At 51.2% G+C, this 20,583-nt stretch overlaps 1 protein-coding gene across 1 annotated transcript in view; it reads right to left on the bottom strand.

The window, feature by feature from the left end:
- Positions 1–20,583, bottom strand: part of IPO4 (importin 4) — a 3,008,003-nt gene that overhangs the window by 148,604 nt on the left and 2,838,816 nt on the right. Inside the window, exon 26 of the mRNA XM_069633964.1 lies at positions 15,063–15,271. Coding sequence (XP_069490065.1) covers positions 15,063–15,271 — 209 coding nt within the window. The remainder of the gene's footprint in view (positions 1–15,062; positions 15,272–20,583) is intronic.

A 20,583-nucleotide genomic window follows, 5' to 3' on the forward strand; every position in this document is an offset into this window, starting at 1 on the left:
GTAGCTGCAGCAGCCTCGGTGTACATGCTGGTAAAAGGACCTGAACAGTCCCTCCCGCAGTCCTTGGGAAGAAGTCTCCTTTGCGGGGTGTGATGGAAAAAAGCAGCCCTACCTTGGGCCTGGCTCGGTGTTTCACTAAGTTCTTGATGTCCCGCGGAGGCGACTTCGGGAAAAGCTCCCTCTGCCTGGCTAGTCTGTTCTTCAGCGATTTCGATTACAGCGAGCCACACGCTGTACAAGCTTGCTAACTGTGGTCTGGCCCAGGGCAACGTAGGCAGAGAGCGTGGGTGTCTGAAGTTGGGAAGAGCCTGTTGCAGGACGGACACCTGCTGAACCCTGTGGAAGTCGACATGTGCGGAGGAGGAGCGTGATGCCCGAGGACAGAGTACCTGAAAGATAAAAAAACAAAAAAAGACAAAGAGAAGAAGTATCCGCGCGTGGAAACCCTCCATGAACATTGGGAACGTATTCTTTATTGTGTCACCCACCTTCCCGAGCTGCTACAGCCCCTGCAAGAGACCCTGTTTTAACCATTTTGCACTATCGCGTTCATCAGCATTTGAAAGTACATTGAGCACTAGCATCCTCTCTTCGTAGGGACAGGACTGCCCTCTCAGTTAGCGTTAATTTAATGAAGACTTGCCTAGACTATTTGCAATGTTCGCTTCCTTCCCTTTTAGGTTGTGGACCCATTCTGTGCTTTTAACCCTTTAGGCCACTTGGTATTCTATATATGTGTAGTGTTGTATTGGTTTCATGTATTACTATTGAATAATTGCTTTGTGTTGAAGTTCAAAAGTCCTTAAATAAATGTACATGTATTTTTAATATATATACACCTGACTAGGAGTGATTTGTAGTGTCCTTTTACTTTGTGTGCTCATTGAGGTCTTTCAGTCACCCTCACCCCTCCTGAGACCTACTCTTGACTGCCGCTAATGCTACCTTGATTGCTCTGGCTTGTCCAGAAGGTTACCCTGTTCCACGAAACTAGGCTGGCCTTCTGAACCTCTGCCCACCAGGTCAGAGTTCTTAAATCCATCTTAACACCTATTGCCTCCTGGAATTATTCAGCAACTCTGCTATGAAACTGGTGGGCACTCATTCCCCCCTAAAATCCAACCGGGCTAAGACCAAACCATCTGCCCCATGGTAAAACCCTGATTTAGCCTCCAACGAACACTCAATCAGAGCCCTAGAGAAACAGCAGCACAAAAACCATAACTTGGGAGACCTCATCAACCTCAAATATCTGTACACAAACCGTAGGATTCTGATTACTGAGGCCAAAGCTGCTTACTGCTCCACCACCATTGCAGCAGCCTCTAACAGGAGCAAAGCCCTCTTTGAAGTTGTAAAACATTGTACCAAACCCTCACCCGACCCTGAGGTACTAGCAACTCTAGAAAATAGCAACAGAATCAATGCTCATTTATTGAAAAAATAGACAAAATCTGAGAGAACATAGAATCAACCTCTCAGCATTAGCATCCGCTGAACCCCAGCACGCACACTGCCCCTCTGGACCATATTCTCTCCTCTCTTTCCCCCGGATCTCCTAAAAATGATTACCTCCCTCAAATCTATTTCTTACTCTGATCATATAATTCCGGCCTGACTCATTAAACATTTGATGGGCCCAGAGCTCAATGCGCTGCTGTCATGATTCATCGATCACGCCCCTTTTGGTCCTCCTGGTCCCTGGCACGTCGGGGGTTACTCGCTGTAGTACATCCAACATGGCCGTATTCGCAGAACGCGGTCTATCAACCTTTACGTCCATGCAGCATGTTCCATAAATTAACCACGCCCCCGCGGCTCCACGCGTCTACGCTTTTGTTAGCTGAGGCTAGACGTGCGTCGCGTTGTGCTCCTGGAACTGAGTTGCTGCTCTAATTCCCGGACCCTCTCCTTCTCCTTCCCTTGCACCTGTTCTTTCCGCGTTCCATGCACACCTCTCCCGTGTGCACTCTTCCTTCCTGGTCTGCCTGGATTTTCCTTGATCCCAGACGAAGAAGCTGAACGAATCCTGGAATCCGACGATGGCCGAGCGGGCTTATACAAGACCCGAACAGCACGGAATAAAACCCCGGCGAAGGATCCCACAGGGCAACATAAACAGGTGAGAAAACATAAAACTTGTGACAGCTGCTCAGTATCATCAATGTCTTTGTCGGAGAAGGATCATTCCCAGACACCCACAAGACTGGTCTCATACGACCTCTTTTGAAAAAAGCAACCCTAGATCCAGAAGACCTCGAAAACTGCAGGCCCATTACGAACCTCACGTTTATTGGCAAAATCTTGGAAAAAGTAGTTGCTGCACAACTACTCCACAGAATCGAACAACTTCACCTCCTAAACGACTATCAGCCAGGGTTCCACCCAAAGTGTAGAATCAAGAGATAGTTCCCATCCAGGTGGTGGATGAGGCTCTCCAAATTGTGGATAAGGGCGGCTCATGCCTTCTCGTCCACCATGACCCCTCGGCTGCATTCGACACTGTCGACCACCGTATCCTTCTCTCCCTCCTTGCTGACATGATGGGAATCTCTGGCACTGTCCTGAATTGGTTTACCATCTACCTCTCAGGCAGAAAACAAGGCTGTCCAGATTAACTTGTTGCTTTCTAACCGACACCAGGTCTCCTCCAGAGTTCCCAAAGGCGCCATCCTCTCACCAACCTTTTTAATATTTACATGGAGCCTCTGGGCTCTCTGCTCAAATATCCCAATATAACCATCCACCAATATGCAGAGTTGTACATAAGAGTAAATAGTGCACAGAACATCATTCATCTCTGCCATTACCTAGCCATCATCCAGTCCTATATGTCAACTGCCTTCTTCAAACTAAACCCACCGAAGACTGAATTCGTCCTCATTGGTCCGCCCACTAAAAAAACAACTTGTCGAACAATGGCTCAATGATATGCGCCTAGAAATTTTGCTCCACAACTCTCAGACTCCGATAAATCCTTAGGCTTCACCATTGACAGCAATATGTCCTTCCAGAAACACACAGCCAAGAAGGCCCAAATAGCCTGGCTCAAAATCTCTACCCTTTGAAAAATCAAACTCTTTCATCCCGCCGCAGGGCTTCTGGACCGCAGTGCAGGCCCTTGTGGTCTCGCACATCGATGGGGTAAATGCGCTCCTGGCAGGGCTCCCAGCTGCCCACTTGGCTCCCCTAAAAGCAGTCCACCACGCTGCAGTACATCTTATTACCGAACCACAGAAATTTGACCGAATTACCCCCATTCTAACTCAACTACATTAGCTTCCACTCGAAGCAAGGATATTGTTCAAGACTGCATGTAACATTTACAAAGCAGTCAGAAGTAGCACACCAGCGTACCTAGTGGCTAATCTCCACTTCAAATATCTGGTGGCACATGCTTCTTGTGCAGCAAATCATCCATCCGGCTTGAATCAGTATTTGTCCTCAAAGGGAGTACCCACAAACAATCCTTCACTTGTCATATACCCCCTACCTCTCTGGAACTCGATACCGGTGTTGGCTTGAAATGCCCCCACAATTCTCCAATTTCACAAATTTCTCAAAACATGGCTCTTTCAACAGCACCTGACCTAGGACATCACAGTACGGCGCTATTGCTAACAGTTGACAGTCCAAATGCCAGATACCCACACTCTGTGCAGCGCTTCGCTGCAATCTAGCCAGGTCTGTGCTTTAAACAATAAAAAAATAAAAATGGGACAATGAGAAAACAGAATCTTGACCCTTCTGTCTGGACAAGTCCGAAGGTCAAAACCATTTCCTGCTTTTATGGCTGTCGTAAAGAATTCGAGAGAGAAGACTGGTTGTGGTGCTTCCAGACACCAAAATAAGAAGCCTGTGTGAAGCTTAAAGTTTGTGCAAATAAACAGATCAATTCAATATTATCATGGTAGCGGCTTATCTGGATCGGGCCTGGAGATTAGAATGAGAAAACCTTAAGAGGGATAGATAGCTTCACCCAAGTAAAATACTTCTATCTCTTTGAACAACTTTTAAAACAACTGTTTAAAAAGATATTCACAATGTTTATTATAGGGGAAATAAGGGCATCTGTAAGTATTCCGATTCCTCACCACTGTGATGAATGGAACAAGTTACTTACCTGTAACTGTTGTTCTCCAGCATGGGTCTGGCATGGATTCACATGCTCATGAATATTCCCCGTCGTCAGGCTGGGAATCCTCGGTAAAGAAAAAACCAGTATCAGTTTCGTTTCTGATCTGTCTTTCGTAGTAATAACCAATCACTGGTCTCTGCGTCATACTGACCACAGCCAATGACGGCCCTCTACCTAAGCAGCGCCTCTGGCAGCCATCTTCAGATTTGGAAGCACGTGAAGTGGCAGTATGACCAAGTGAAGAGCCGCAGAGGGGTAGGCGGGAGGGTTCGCATGTGAATCCATGCCAGACCCATGCTGGAGAACAACAGTTACAGGTAAGTAACTTGTTCCTTCTCCAGCATGGGGTCTGGCATGGATTCACATGCTCATGAATAAAGAATACATAGCAGTACACACATGCACAACCATGGGAGGTGGCAAAGGCTCAACATTAAGCAGTACATCAAACTCAACATTAAGCATCTTACCTCCTCACCAGGCTCACCTCAGGCGAACAGGTTGCGCAGCACTGCTTGGCCGACCCTGGACTCCTCCCTGGAATCCCGAACGACGCAGTAGAATTTCGTGAAGGTGTGCGTCGACCTCCACGTAGCAGCCCTGCATATGTCCAGCAGGGGCACACCAGAAAGGAACGCCGTGGTAGCTGCGATCGCTCTGGTGGAATGGGCTCTCGGACGGCCAGGCAGCGGTCGGTTTGCCAACCGATGACAGTACATGATACAGCCGGAGAGCCATCTGGAAATGGAAGCCTTCGAGAGAGCCTTCCCCTGATTGACAGGTCCAAAGTTCACAAAAAGTTGTGACGTCTTCCGAAAACACTTTGTGCGGTCCACGTAGAACTTCAGCGCTCTAGCCACATCCAGCGAGTGCAAAGTCCTCTCAGCCGGCGACGAAGGCGACGGGAAGAACACAGGCAACACCAAGGGTTCGTTGAGATGGAAGTCCGACGGTACCTTGGGCATGAAGGAGGGGTGCGTCCTGAGCACTACCCTCGTGTCGTGAAAAGTCAAGTACGGGGCCTTGCATGAAAGGGCCTGGATCTCTCCCACCCGTCGTGCGGAGGTGATGGCCACAAGAAACGCTGTTTTCCAAGACAGAAACTTCAACGGGGCCGAGTGCAGAGGCTCGAACGGAGGTCCCATGAGCTTGGTCAGCACCACGTTGAGCTCCCACGCCGGGGCCGGAGCCTTCACCGGCGGGAACGATCTGAACAGTCCCTTCATGAACTCTTTCACCAGACGATGAGACCACAAGGACGTCCGGCCTGTGGTTCTGGTGTATCGGGAGATCGCAGCAAGATGAATCTTGATGGACGCGTGTGCCAGTCCAGCTTTGGCCAGCGTCAGCAGGTACGGCAGTACCTGGGGAGCCGTAATCCGTAGAGGGTTAATCTTCTGTGCGTGGCACCAGACAGAGAACCTCTTCCATTTGTGTCCGTAGCATTTAAGAGTCGAGGACGCCCTGGCCTTTGCAAGAACCTCTCTGCAGTCGGCCGGTATGTCATATCCTCCAAACTCTAGCGCTGCAGGAGCCAGGCCTGCAAGTTCAGCGATTTCGGGTCGTGGTGGAGGATGGCGCCTCCTTCCCTGGAGAGTAGATCCGCGTCCACCGGCAGCTTGATTGGCGGGGACGCTGAGAAGTCCAGAAGGTCCGGGAACCATATCTGCCTCGGCCACGCAGGTGCGACGAGGATCATCCTGCACCGTGACCTCTTGAGCTGGTTGACGAGATGGCTTAGCAGTGGCAAAGGAGGGAACGCGTAGAGGAACAGGCCCTCCCAGGGGAAAGAGAAAGCATCGCCCATGCTCCTCGCCTGGGGAAACCTGCTGGCGAACCTCTGGCACTTGGAGTTCGTCGCCGTCGCGAACAGGTCGATCTGGGGTGTGCCCCACCGTCGGAAGAGGCGATCCACTAGATCCTGCCGTAGTTCCCACTCGTGGCACGAGCGCAGCTCCCTGCTGAGTGAGTCGGCGATGGTGTTTTTTATCCCTGCCAGATGAAACGGCACCAGAAACATCCTTTGGGCGACGGCCCAATGCCACAGGTCCTGCGCCTCCTTGGACAGCGCTGGGGACCTGGTTCCGCCCTGTTTCCTGATGTAAAACATGGTGGTGGTGTTGTCGGTGAAGATCCTCACCACCTTGCCCTTGAGGGACGGAAGGAAGGACCTGAGGGCCCAGAACACTGCACGGAGCTCCAGGACGTTGATATGGAGGGACTTCTCCATCGGGAGCCAAAGGCCTCTCGCGTGCAGATTTTCGGTGTGCGCTCCCCACCCTTCCAGGGAGGCATCCGTGGTCACTGTCTCCTGGTGGTCTGGGGTCTGGAAGTCCATGCCCGCCGTCAGATGCGCGCGGTTGCCCCACCACCGGACCGCTCGGCGGAAACTCTCGTCGAGTGTGATCCTCTCATCGAAGCGGCCCGTCGTTTGGATCCAGCGCGCGTCCAGGAACTCCTGCAACGGGCGCATCCGGAGCCTGCACATGGGAATGAGGTAGATGCAGGAAGACATCATTCCGAGGAGGGACTTGATGGACCTCACCTTGGCCGCGTCGGAAACCAACATCCGCTGTACCTTGCCCAGGATGGACCTGGTCCTTTCCTCCGACGGGGAGGCCAGAAGGGACACTGTGTCGAGCTTCGCTCCCAGAAACAGTGCGTTTTGCGCGGGTACCAGGTGGGACTTGGCGTAGTTCACGGAGAATCCCAGGTCCGTGAGAAGTTGGACGGTCCTTGCCGTGTGCTCCACGGCGAGCTCCTTCGTCTTGGCTCGGATGAGCCAGTCGTCCAGGTAGGGGTAGACGTGGATCCCCTCGCGGCGCAGCTGCGCCGCCACCGGTGCAAGGCACTTGGTGAATACCCTGGGTGCCGACCGTAGTCCGAAGGGGAGGGCTTTGAACTGGTAGTGACGCCCTTGGACCACAAACCTGAGGAATTTTCGGTGCCCCTTTAGGATGGGAATATGGAAGTAGGCATCCTCCAAATCCAACGACGACAGGAAGTCTCCTTCCTCCAGCTGCCCCAGGACGTGCTGGAGGGTGACCATCCGGAACTTCTGCGCCTTGATGAACTTGTTCAGACGTCGCAGGTCTAGGATGGGGCGCCATCCTCCCGTCTTCTTCTTCACGAGGAAGTATCTCGAGTAAACTCCGGAGCCCCGAAGCCTCTTTGGGACGAGTTCGATGGCGCCCTTCCTGAGCATCGCCTTTACCTCCAGGAGAAGTTGAGGGACGTGAAGCTCTTTCCTGGCCACGGGGGGGACGCGCGGGCACCTTCTTTGAAACTCGAGCGCGTGGCCCCGGGCTAAGGCGTCCAGCACCCAACGGTCGGTGGAGATGGACTCCCACACGCTGACGAAGCTCGCCAGCCGGCCTCCCACCGGGGTGCTTCGGTGGGGGCCCGACCCCACGGCCGGTTCAATCCTGTTTCGACGAGGCTTTGCCGCCTTGACCTCCTTGGCGACGACGGCGGGGTCCGCCAGACTTGCCTCGTCCTCTGTAGGCCTCCTGAGACGACGAGCGGGCCGCTTGACGGTAGGTGGAGAAACCGCCGACGGAACCTTTGGAGGCACCCTTGCCTCCGCTGCTCCGAAAGGGCGTCCGTCGTTGCTGCAGAACCCCAAGGGCCCGGGCCGTCTCAGTGTCCGCTTTAATGGCCTGAAGGGAATCGTCCACTGTTTTCCCAAACAGGTTGTTCCCATCGAACGGCATGTCCAGGACTCTGGTCTGTACGTCTTGACGGAAGTCCGTAGCCTTGAGCCATCCACGCCGCCTAAGGCACACGCCGTTGCCCAACTGGCGAAACCCAGTGTCGGCGATGTCCGTCGCAATAGTGATGGCGTGGTCCGACGCCACCTCACCTTCCTGTAGGATCTCCAGGGCATCCGCCCTCTTGTCGTCCGGTAGGAAGTCCAGCAGGGGAGCCAGTTTGTACCATAGCTCCCTGTCGTAGCGGGCCACGATAGCCAAGGCGTTGGCCGCTTTAATCGTCGTCGCTGCAGACGAGATGACCCTGCGTCCCATAGCGTCCAATTTCTTTCCCTCGCCGTCCGGTGGGGAAGTCGATGTGGAGGCCGCACCCCCCCCGCTTTCTTCCTGGCCGCCGCGGAGACGACGGAGTCCGGGGTAGGCTGCGCCCGGAGGCACAGGGGGGCCGCGTCCGGGACCCGGTACTTCTTCTCGTACCGGTCTCTTCAGGCTGGCGTCGTGGAAGGGTTCTTGAGGAGGGCGAGGCCCTCATCCCAAATGTCGTCCAGTAGAGGCACCGCGAGGACCGTCTTCCTCTTGGCCTCGCGCCGTTGATAAAGGAATCCTTCCTTTTTCTTCTCCTCAGGGCAGAGTTGGAAAAGCTCGGATGCCCTGGCGATCATGGAGTGGAACGATCCAATCTCGTCGGGCGGAGAAGCCCTGGTGGGAGGTGACGACGGTAGATCCTCGTCGTATACCTCGTCGTCCGTACCCGTCGCTGCCGTGTCAGTCCCCGTATCATCCCCTCGGGTGGACGGGGAGGAGGGCTGGACGGCTGAAAAGGAGGTGGAGGGTGAATCCTTCTTTTCTTGGGCGGGGGAACACCAGAAGGTCCCGGATCCCCCGACGGGAGAGGTTCCTCCGTCGGCAACGGTAGTCTCGTCCTTATCTCTGAACATAAGGACTGTATAGCCAACAAAATGGCCGCCGAGTTGTCTTGTGGCGCTGGCAGAGGGGAATCCGACGGGCGATCAGGGGCCCCGTCGGCACCCTCGACGATGTCGTCATCGCCTGCGTCGGGATCCATCCCGACAGGCCGGTCTTCTTCCACGCCAAGGCCGTGGCTTAAGACCTCAATCAGCTCCTCCTCCGAGGTTGAGGCCGAATCTACGACGACGCCCTGCCCTCCCTTTTTCTTCCCCGCCGGGGATTTCACAGGGGTCCTATCGATGGGCACAAAAGAGGACTCCCTCCGAGGTGGCAGGGAGACTCTGAGCCCCGAGGTCGCCACCACTGGTGTAGCCTCCACAGGCTGAGCCAGGGCCGCCGCGACAATATCGATAGAGGGCTTGGCCGGATGGATTAAGGCCTTCACCACCTTAGGTGCGCTCACCGCCTTATCCTTGAGGGGGGGGACACGGCCTCGCTCCCCCTCCGATGGGGCCTTCGAGCTCGACCGGGGCCTCTCCAGGAGCTTCGCCGGGTGCTCGCCCTTCCTCTTACCCGACCCAGAGCGTTGGCTCGTGGCTGTAGGTGCCGGGGAGGGTGCGCCCTGCCTGGCGCCCGTAGAGCCCGACCGTTCGGCGCTCCCGGTGCCAGCGGACTCGCGGTGCTTGGCCTTGTGTTGGACCCCCGTCGCCGGGGCGTCCTCAAAGGTCTTAGAAGACCGCTCGGATTTCTTCCTCTTCTTCTCGCCTGACGGGCTCTTCCCTTCCAGCCAGTTGGCGAGACGTTGATGGCGGTCCTTCATGGTCCGCTCCGACATGTTGCCGCAAAACGCACAGTCCTTCTCCACGTGCGTCTTGTCCTCATGTAAGCAGTAGAGACAAAAGGAGTGTTCGTCCTCCTTAAAGACGTTCTGCAGCTGGCATCCAGGGCAGATCCTGAACAGCTTTCCGGGCGTCGAGCTTCCCTTCTCCTGGGCCATGTCCCGGCCTGAGAAACTTCTGGAGTCCTCCAAAAGCGTAGCTCGACGAAATCTTCACCCTTGAGGGGCGCAGACGAATCCGACACGGGTCCCCGTTGATCGGATGGAGAGTCGGTGGAGCTTGAGGCTCTTTTGACCGAAAAAACCAAGTTTTTGAGAAAAAACGTGAAAAAATAGCACTAACGCTCGAGAGCAATAGCACGAGGATCCCAACACATGAACGTGCGGTAAAAATCTGAAGATGGCTGCCAGAGGCGGTGCTTAGGTAGAGGGCAGTCATTGGCTGTGGTCAGTATGACGCAGAGACCAGTGATTGGTTATTACTACGAAAGACAGATCAGAAACAAAACTGATACTGGTTTTTTCTTTACCGAGGATTCCCAGCCTGACGACGGGGAATATTCATGAGCATGTGAATCCATGCCAGACCCCATGCTGGAGAACTAGCGATGTCACTGCCTCTCTGGGGAAACTCTCTCCCCATATGGCCAGGGAAAGGCAGCCGCTACCTGATCCTGACCCTGGCGGTGGCTGTATGATAGAGGACCAAATCGGGGGGAGACAACCCTCATGGGAGGTAGGTGGCGTCACTAGCTCGAACATGGTAGCCCCCTTTCCACTAAGGGTACGACACCAACCCCTCAATTTCCCAATACCTTATGGCATACTGTAATATAAAACCAGACCATCCAGTCTGGACTGACAACTAGGCTCTTTCATACCCTTCTAGTAGAATGACTGACACGAAGAAGAGCACTAGAGCAATGCAGAGCATTGAAGCCAGGAAACCAGAGACGTGCTCTAGTTGTTGGAAGGGTCCAATAGGTGCCAGGACGTTTAAAAACATCAAGCGTCAAGAAACATGGAAAACCACTACTCCCGAGACGCTGGTAGGGAAACAGAGAAGAAGCAAGTTGCAGCCGGGAGCAAGGACGATCCTGGTAGCGCCATCACGAGAGGCTCGGAAGCCGAAGGTTTGCCACATAGAGGCAGAGAGCAGGGGAAGCTGTGGAAAGAAGACCGAGGCATCGCGGTAACCGGAAAGCCGATGATCCACCTGCAAGAGGAGGAAGCGAACCGCTGGGGGCACTTTGTGGCTTATACCGCACACCATTTAAAGACAATCACATGAACTGGGCAAACACGAGCAGGGCAGATGGACGCCAAGTCAATTGTTGAATGAAGCAAGTGAACGCGGTAGAGGACCCAATGGTTCAGGGAAGACCATATAAAAGTGTAGAACTGTTACATATTACGAAAGACATGGCAGGAGAGCACACCAGGCAGAATCTCCATATAAACTGAGGAGATCAAGAGGAAGGGGCCATCCTGTTGAGTGTGAAAATCAGGGGAAGGGAGTCATCCCCCCTGGAGTTGGAACATAAACATTGTGACTGGGGGAAGGAAGGCATTCCCCTAGTGATTGGAAACTGTGAACATTGCAACCAGGGGAAGAGAGTAATTCCCTCTGGTATTGTTGGAAAACTCTGAGGAGCCAAGAGAAGAGAAATAGCTTCTTAGCATTGTGAATTGTCAAAGTGAGAAAGGGAAGAACCATACCCTTTGAAACTGTGAACTGTAGAGATCTTGAGAAATCCAGGGGAAAGGAATCATCCACCCCTGGAACTTTGGTTATTTCTTTGTGCGCCTTTTGGAACTTTATGTTGGAACTTTGATAAAGAGCTGCAGACGACCAGTTGAAAGATTATTTCCTTTTCACTTTATCTTGAGTTTAGCGTGCAAGGATCAGGTTATGATTTGGACACAGGACAGAGAACTTTACTCTGGGCATTCTGACAAAAACATCCTTTAGTTTTGTTGAGGCATGGAAACCCCTCTTGGAAATAGAGAGTGGGAAATGACTTTCTCCAATCCTCTTTTTACTTTGATAACAGTCTTTGCAACCACCACAATGCCCTTGTGTCCGAGTATTACTACTGGTTCCTTAAACCACACTTACTCTGATTTTCCCAAGTGACTTGGCAGGTCAATTGGGAGTCGCTGGAGGTAGATTGTACTATAGTTAAAGTGGTTTGAGCGCTTGTTAGGACTGTGGGTCTTGCGCTAGTGTGTGCGTTGCTTTCTTCTTTATGTTGCCTGCCACCTGTCAGGTGGATCTCAGAGGGACCACGCTCCTAAGGTCCCAATGTTTGCAAGGGTTGTTCTAGTGTCGCTCACTGAAGCAGATCACCGCGAGACCAGAAGACTACACAGACACTCACCCGAGAGTAAGAGGGGTCACCCTCTACCATTGCTTAACATAAGAATTTCAATTCCAACCATCCGGGAACACGCTAACCCTACAATTGTCTTGAGAAAGACCTCAAAGGTTGAAACACGTGTCGGCACTAATGGAATAAAAGTATATCACATACTCTGTACCACATATAAAGTTTTAGCAAAGAATATGTTGGTCACAAGAGTGACAACCAATGTGTGAATTACTGAAGGAAAAATAAATCAACAAATGATGCAAACACCTAACGTCTGTGGAAATTGATACTCATTGGATACTAAGCAACCACTGTCCAGTGCCTAATTTCATGTTTTTGGATCTCAGTAACCCAGAATAACCCTGGTAGATTATACTGCCGTTGGATCCAGTAAACAATACCCAGGAGCTGCGGGTGCAAGGGCAAGGAACATTCCAATCGGGTCCAGAAGCAGAGGGGGAACTCTTTCTGATGAAGAAATGCAGCAGGATACAATACCAGACAGAATTAGGCCGGTTCCAGCGACAATCACTGCACACGGGCAACAACAGGTGTCTCTGCAGTTGCAAATGAAGACATCCTTGCAGGACCGAATCCCTTGATGCTAGGAAGCTGAAACATGGCAGGAAGGCAGCCCTTTAGGGCTAGCTGGCGACCACCTAAGTTCCAGACGAAATAATGCGGAACGGCAAGCCTTCTGGCGTGGTAGCCCAATTCAGAACTGGTCAATCCACTGGGTGGTACAGGGCCGATTCTGAAGGCTCGAAACAGTGGGAACGTGAGAAGACATCGAGATAGTTTGGCCCCACCAGTCGAAGGGTCGAAGCACTGATGAGAGCCTTCTCAGATCAGGTAGTGCAGCAGGGCTTCAGTGTGACAGTTGCAGGAAATGTCGCCAGGCCTCTTCAGGAGCCGTCCACGGATCTTCAGTTGGCTCCCTAGCTACACCGGATACTTTGGTACAATGCGGATCTGCTGGATTGGCTGCAGGACGACTCCTCTTATCCTAAATTCATTTGAGTGATCAAACTCCGCCCTCAAATATCAAGGGTATGCACCACTCAGCCAGCCAGCAGTGGTCCGATCAGGTACCACTGTGGGTTTAACTAATGCATGCACACTAGACTTTCACGCATCACAGTTGTGGACTGGGACCAGACAGTCCCACCCACTTCCTGTGTCCACACACCAGTGGCATGCACTAGCCCACTAAAACAGCAGCTTTCCAGGGCAAATGCATGATGATATTAGGGATTTCCTGACCTGAGAAGGCAGGAAGAAGCCCAAGAAACAATATGGCCAAAGGACAAGTGAAAAACCTTGTAGCATGGCCATTTTAGGCCACTAGCCAACTTTAGTAGCCAGACACGGTAAACACAAATGTGCACACAAAAATACTTTGAAAATGGTAAAAATGTAATTGTTGCCACAAGCCATCCACAGGCATGAATACAAGTAACCAAACATCCCAGTGTAAAAAGTCTATGGTGATACAAAAGTATCCCAATGCACTGCATTGTAATATACTGTGTTCACTGTTGGAAAAGTTAACACAGGTGAAAAGTAAAAGACAAAAGTGAAACAGTTTCCCAGTACTGATAGTCTGAAGGACTGATCAGTTTTTCCATGACAAAATTAGCAAAAATGCCAGGGGAGTAAAGCTGCAGGTTTCACTACTCTAAGTCAGGACAGGTAAAAAAACAAAAGCAAAATGTTTGGGGGTCCATACAATATGGAGGGAAAGTTGCCTAAAAGAGAAATCTTTCCTAATAGTGAAATATGAGACCAACTTGATTTGTAACATAACTTATCAGAAGGGGAATTTCCCTGTTTTGTCCATTTAGCACACGCACTTTATCCTCTGTAATTGGAATATGGCTTCAGCTGATATTAATACTGTACAGTTACATTTTGAGGTAGAAGCAATAATTTTAAAAATGATGTGTAACTAGTAATGTGTGTTTGGAATGTGTATGTTTATTTATTTGTATGTGTGTACGTTCAAGGCAAATGGTGAAATAAAGTTACATTAAAAAAATAATACAATAATACCTGCCCATTGGCCCCTGCTAGTGAGTTATGAAGTTTCAAATTCACAGCAAACCCACATTGAGCGGTATTATCAGGTTTACCAAGATCTTTTCCAACAGCCAGTTTTCACACTGGCGACGAAGGGCACCTGGATGCCCCCAAAGAAGTGCAGGGATGTAACAAGGGCAGGGAAGTGATATCCAAGATGAAATGTTAAGGGTCTGGTCGGAACCCTGCAGCCCAGAGCATGTCCAGGTGAACTGGTAGAAGGCTGTCAAACCCATTCTGGCCACAATCATAAAACACAGGTGCAGACACTCAGAGAGAATGCAACTAAGGAGGCAGGAAAAAAGGGCTATATAAAGTAGAGACCCAGGTCAGACAGTATTGGATGTTGAAGAGCTGCGAGGAGTGATACAAGAAGAATTAAACAGGTGCTGTAGACCAGAAGGGGATAAGGAACAGGAGGGGGAAGAGATAACATTGTGAGGAAGAGCTGATGGAGGAGGAGTTGCTAACATCAGGAGGTCCAGGTAGGACAGGAGGTGGTAGCGGTTACCTCATAGGGCACAGTTCTGACAGATGAAGAGGCAGTATCATCATTGAGAAAAAGATTGTACAGCAAAGGCTGCGATAAAGTCAGGAAGATGTGGTGGCAACATTCAAAGGGGAAGGAGGCAATAAAAAAGGGGCAAGAGCTGATGGTGACAGAAAGATTATAGAGAAGGCACAACACAACCCATTAGCTTGACAGAACTGGAACATTCGAGCAGGCTAGGTCAGCCCTAGACAGGAGTGGGAAGAGGAACAAATGTATATTATTGAATATCCTATTATAGAGAATACACACCCAAGCCCAGCATCCCTGGTGAACAGGTAAGTAATGAAATCAACACACGGCAGTATTCTAAACAAGTACACTTGTAAAGTAAATTCCAGCCTCCTACTTCCTCTTGTTTTTCTATTCTATCAGTCTCCACCCTCACCCAGAGCCTATTCTCATCCATTATGTGTATTTCTGAAAGAGCTCCATACTACTACAAGAAATGGTTGTTAAAGGATACTCAAAGGCTGCCTCCTTCCCTTGCTCCAGCAGGATGCCAAGGCCGAATATGGCATTACTTCGCACTTCTTCATCTTCTTCTTTGGCACCGGACAGCATGACTGGGAACAGACGAGGCAGAAACTGTGCACAAGATGGGCCTAGCTGCTGCACGGTCTCTGCCAATGTGCCAATGGCGAAGGACTTCTCGGCCAGAGAACTGTTGGGCTTCTATAGGTGGGATAGAAAACAGTTAATTAACTGATTCAAATTGAGAAGACATTCAGTGAGGGTAAATAAAAATAGCACTTTTGTGGGTTAGAAATTAGTGAAAAAGAATTGGTGCGAAAATGACCAACAAAGAAGAAAAGATGAGGGAAAAAGGGGTTACACATTGAGGAAGAGACCATTAATGCAATTGTGCCCACATATATATATATATATTCCTCCCTTCGCCAAAAGCCTTGCCATGCTCTCCCAGTTCTAGCTTAACTATTCCTGATGTACCATCTTTGAATCTCCTCAGGGATTCTGGCTATTTCTAGAGGTCTTGATCTCCCTTTATGGTCAGGGTAGCATAAAAAAAATTATTTACCTCCTGGTAATATTCCTTCCTGAAGGATGTTCCTCACATGGATTCCTAGTCTATATCCATCTATCTCCAGGACAGCTGCACTTCAGAAACGTTTCCATCACCAGAGGGCGCAGCTCTGCTCAACGCCTCTATGTGCCAGACATGAGCTTGGGGCCAGTATATATATATTGAGGCTCCATGACCTTTGTTCCACTCCCCCCAAGCACGCTGATGCTGAGGGACTGCAAAAGAGAAAGGTGTACTAGCTATCCACCAAGAGGGACAGGCTTGGAGGGCGATGAGGAACCCTTGGGATGAACATCCATCGGAAAGAATATTACAGAGAGGCAAGTCATTTGTTCTTCTAATGGATTCTGATTGATTCTTCATCTATGATGACTAACAAAGCAGTGCGCAGATCTGTAGGAGGGAAGACAGCAAGGACACCACACATGCCAAAAAGCTGTGGAAGGCTGCTCTACCAAAACGAGTGTACTGCCCTGACTGGGAATTCAATCAGTAATCTTTGGCAAATGTGTTCAGTAAAGCCCACATAGCCACTTGGCAAAGGTCCGCCCAGGGGCTGAGTTGGCAGCCAGTCCTGTGGTCGAATGAGCCCAGAGACCTTCAGGCACATCCTAGCATTACAAAATAGAGAGGACAGTCACCTTGACAGTGCGTCTTGAACTCACTCACCCACCTAACATAAGTGAAGGCAACCAGAAAAATAACCTTAAGAGTGAGCAACCTTCAACAACGAGAATGGAGGGGCTCAAATTGAGCACCCAAAAGAAATGTCAAAACTAAATTTAAATACCAATAACAGAACAACAATCCGGCATGGGGGAAACCGATTGCATAATACCTGCAAAAATTGCTCAACCATGAGGATTGTGAAGCACAAGCCCTGCTCTTGGATACCACTTGAAAACAGAAATAGCTGCAAGATACCCTTTCAGAGAGCCAATCTACATGCCCGCCCGGACCAAGAAATACAGAAAATCTAGTACAGATGCTGTGGGACAAGTAAGCAGTTCCCTCGTCCGGCACCAAGTAGAATATGTACCCATAAATGCACCTGATGGGATGCTTCAAAGCCAAGGGGTGTTCGTCCACGATGTCATTCAACAAATCCCACTCCTTATATCTCAGCAGACAAGCACAAAGGTTTAGGCTGCTGGCATTTGAATGGTCAACAGTTCCCACCGACTCAGAGAGCAGATCCACTTTCAGAGGATGACACCAGGGAAGATGCACTATCCAGCAACTCCAGGTACCACATTCACCAGGGCCATTATGGAGCGATCAAAATCAATGTGGACCTAAATAGTTGTAGCACCCTGAGAACTAGGGGGATAACGGGAATCAACAGAAACGCATAAAGCAGGTTTAACATCAACTTGACCGACAGTGCGTCCCTAGAGATCCCTGTTGAGGACATTCTCAGGAGCTGAAACAACTCATGCTTCTTGTTCACACTGGAAGAGAATAGATCCACCCACCCAAGGTGTGCCCCACTGAAAGAAAAAATCTCCAGAATTTCCTGACCAAGCTCCCACTCATGGCAGGCTAAATTCTGTATACTCAAGGCATCCACTATTATGTTCACAGTCCTGGTGAGATGACCCACCATCAGAGCCAGGTCGTTCTCCAGAGTTCTGAACGATATTCACATTGCTTCACTGCACAGAGGAAAGGACCTTAAAAGCACCTTGTTTGCAGTCATTGGGTTGTCTGTCCGTATCAGAACAGTCTTGCTTTGCGCCAAAGGAACGAAAGTGATGGGCCAGCCTGATCCCTCTCAATTCGATGCGTTCTCTAAATTCCGATGGAGACAACAGGCAGCTCACCATCAGAACTTGCAAGGGAGCATTGCAACCCTTTAAAGAGGGGATCAGTGACTAATGCGAGTTGGGGCTAGGGTTGCCGAAGTAACGCTCCTTTCAGCAAATGGTCTTGCAGGGACCACCCTGCCAGGCCCTGTGGTACTTTTTCCCCCAGACTCGCAGAAGGTCCGATATGCGCCATGAAAGGAGAAATTACTTACCGTAATGTTATTTCTATGCACTCTTCTCCCACAGATTCCTCACCAGATAGATATCCCTTCCAGCACCTGCTGCTCAGAAAACCTTTAGACAGGGGGCGTAGTGTACCTCGACTCGGCCTTCGATCCGTCTTGCCTCCAATCGGTGGTCGCTGACGCCGGACAGGACGTCGGACGTCATAAATACACTGTGTCACTACACCCTTTTGTACCTCACTTCCCCCACCGCAGTGAGGATCCACAAAGAATGCGGAAACACGGATAGGTCTACAGTGGCCCTTTAAACGAGAGCCAAGCTCCTTCTCCCAATAGAGAAGTAGTCATTAACTGCAGGCACTTTCATAGCGCGGTTGGATGGGAGGGTGATAAGGAATGTGCGGGAGAAGAATCAATAGAAAGAACATTATGGTACTTAATTTCTCCTTCAATGGATTACCTTTCTCCTGCAGATTCCTCATCAGATAGACTCCCCAAGCAGTATGTCTGAAGGAGGCGGGATTAAAGTCGCTATATGACGAAACTTTGTGAAAATGCTCTCCCTAAAGGAGTGCCAGTGTAGAGGAGGTCCCAGACATGGCCTGCACCCAGCCCCCCATATTGAGGGACCAGGAACATACTGGCCAAGTTATGTGACGTATGAGGAACAAATGAACCAACAGAGAGCTGCACTAGGCCTCTGCCCAGTGCCCATCAGAAGAGCAATACCTGTTGAAGTACCTATAACCAGACAACCATGGGCAGCCCGGTACCCACTGAGACAACTGTACCAGTAGCTGACACGAAATTAAGATTACCTACAGACTGTCCACGAAGAGACCCAAAGAGCCTTAATGGAAGGCAAATGGTGACGACATAAGAGCCCGGACAGCCGTACAGATGAACATAAACGACAATCAAAAGATGACACAGAAGGACGAAATGTAAAGAACAATGATGTAATAGATTTGTAAGAAGAAACGATGTTGAAATATAAAGAGACGTAACCACGGGGCGTGGCCTGGAGCTCATGGCGAGTGGAAGCTGAGGCGCCGTGCTCCGGCCAAGACGCCGTATCTCGATCCTTTTGCCTGCCTGAAATCGCACCTGGGACGGAAAGAACCGGTTCCGAGGGAAGGGGAACCGACCCCAGACACGATACTGTGGTCTTCTCCTGGATTCGGACCTGCAAACCCACGGATTCTTCCCGATAAAGGTCCCCTCTGTTGGCGGGACCTAAGATGGCGGCCATCTTTTGAAGCTGATGCCGGAGGAAAACGCTAGCCGCCTTTGCAGCGAAGCCGATCCATAAGCTGCTGCTACGACTGAAACAAGGAAGAGGAGCCTCCCCCTCCACCCGGGTCCGAACCTCTGCTGCGACAGCTACCGACCGGGGAGCCAACCGGGAGCTCCCGACCGGGGAGACCGGGCCCAGGCCCTGGACTACGGCACCGTGAGTGGCTACGCCGACCCCCCAGTGCGGGGGGCCCCGCCATCGACAGCAGGTGGAGGTGAGGAGAGCACTGGGTGAGGGCATAAACCAATCGAACATGTGCCGATGTATATCCCTCCAAGAACTTGAACACTGACCCCGCGTAAAACGGACCACCCCACCTCCGGAACCATAAGCTCCCCAGCCCACACACCGACATCACTGGGCTGGTGGGGGCATTGCTGAGGAAACAACGCCCACCACCATCTACCCCCACATGACCGAGTGGCGTCTCCGACCGCCCCTCACCATGGCGGCCAGGAACAAGACGAAGACAAGCACCATGGATACGTATGTGTCCGCTAAAGCGAAAACTCCTCCGCAGCCATGCACTTCCACTCTCGAACCTCCCCGAGCAAAACCGGCGGACTCTCCCGAAAATCAAGCTCAGGTACTGGAGGCAATCGCATCACTGCGCGCATTTATAGATTCCAGAATCGGGGAGTTCAAATCCGAGCTACAACTCATGCGCCAGGATGCCCGCAATCTGACAGAAAGAGTAACCACCGCCGAAGCAACCATAAAAGACATCGGGAGACACAGTGGAGCTGAAAGCTAAGGTACTGGACCTGGAACGGAAGGTGTTCACACTCGAGGTCAGGGCTGAGGAGGCCGAGGGCCGGGCCAGACGCGCCAACATCAGAATACTGGGGGTACCGGAGGGAAGTGAGGGCCCGAATCCGACGGCCTATATAGAATCCCTGATACAACAGGAGGTGGGCGCTGGAAGGCTAACGCAAGGATTCTCGATCGAAAGGGCGCACAGATCACTTCAGAAGAGACCCCCGCCGGGCTCACACCCTCGCCCTATAATCGCTAAAGTACTCAACTTCCAGGACAGAGAGACCATCCTCCGGCACTCCAGAGAGGAGGGCCCCCAATGAACGCGGGATCACGATCTATCCCGATTACACCCCAAAAAGTCCAACGGGAGAGGAACTCATTTGTGCAGATTAAAGACCGACTCAGGCAACTGAACCTGAAGTATATGTTGTTATACCCCTCCAGACTGAAAGTGATTCACAAGGGGAGGGCGATCATCTTGGAATCCCTGGCAGCTGCAAACATGTGGCTGGAAGACAACAATCTAGCCGCGGATAAGGACCCTCAGCCCACAGAAAATTGAAGAATCCCCTGCGCCTGAGACATGGACGAAGCCATGACTCATAAAGCCAACTCGGACGCAAGGCAAATGACCTAAGAGAAAGAAAAATCACCCAACAGTTAGCAATGAAGATGCGACCCTCGCTCGGCCCACGCCAAGCACAGAGCCCTATCCCCACAAACAGTACAGGACAGGCCAGTTGCCTGACCGACCTCCCTCGTGCCCGACACCCGGATGGGTCCTGACGGTACGAGAGCGCCTGAGCACCAGCAGGACCTTGTTGTTGCTGGGCGCACCAGTTACAGTTTTGTTAATTGTTTTTTTCACACCACAGTCCTCGAATTATTGGCAG

The sequence above is a fragment of the Ambystoma mexicanum genome, chromosome 13 (genome assembly GCF_040938575.1).
Source record: "Ambystoma mexicanum isolate Mex_15411 chromosome 13, UKY_AmexF1_1, whole genome shotgun sequence".
Taxonomy (NCBI): domain Eukaryota; kingdom Metazoa; phylum Chordata; class Amphibia; order Caudata; family Ambystomatidae; genus Ambystoma; species Ambystoma mexicanum.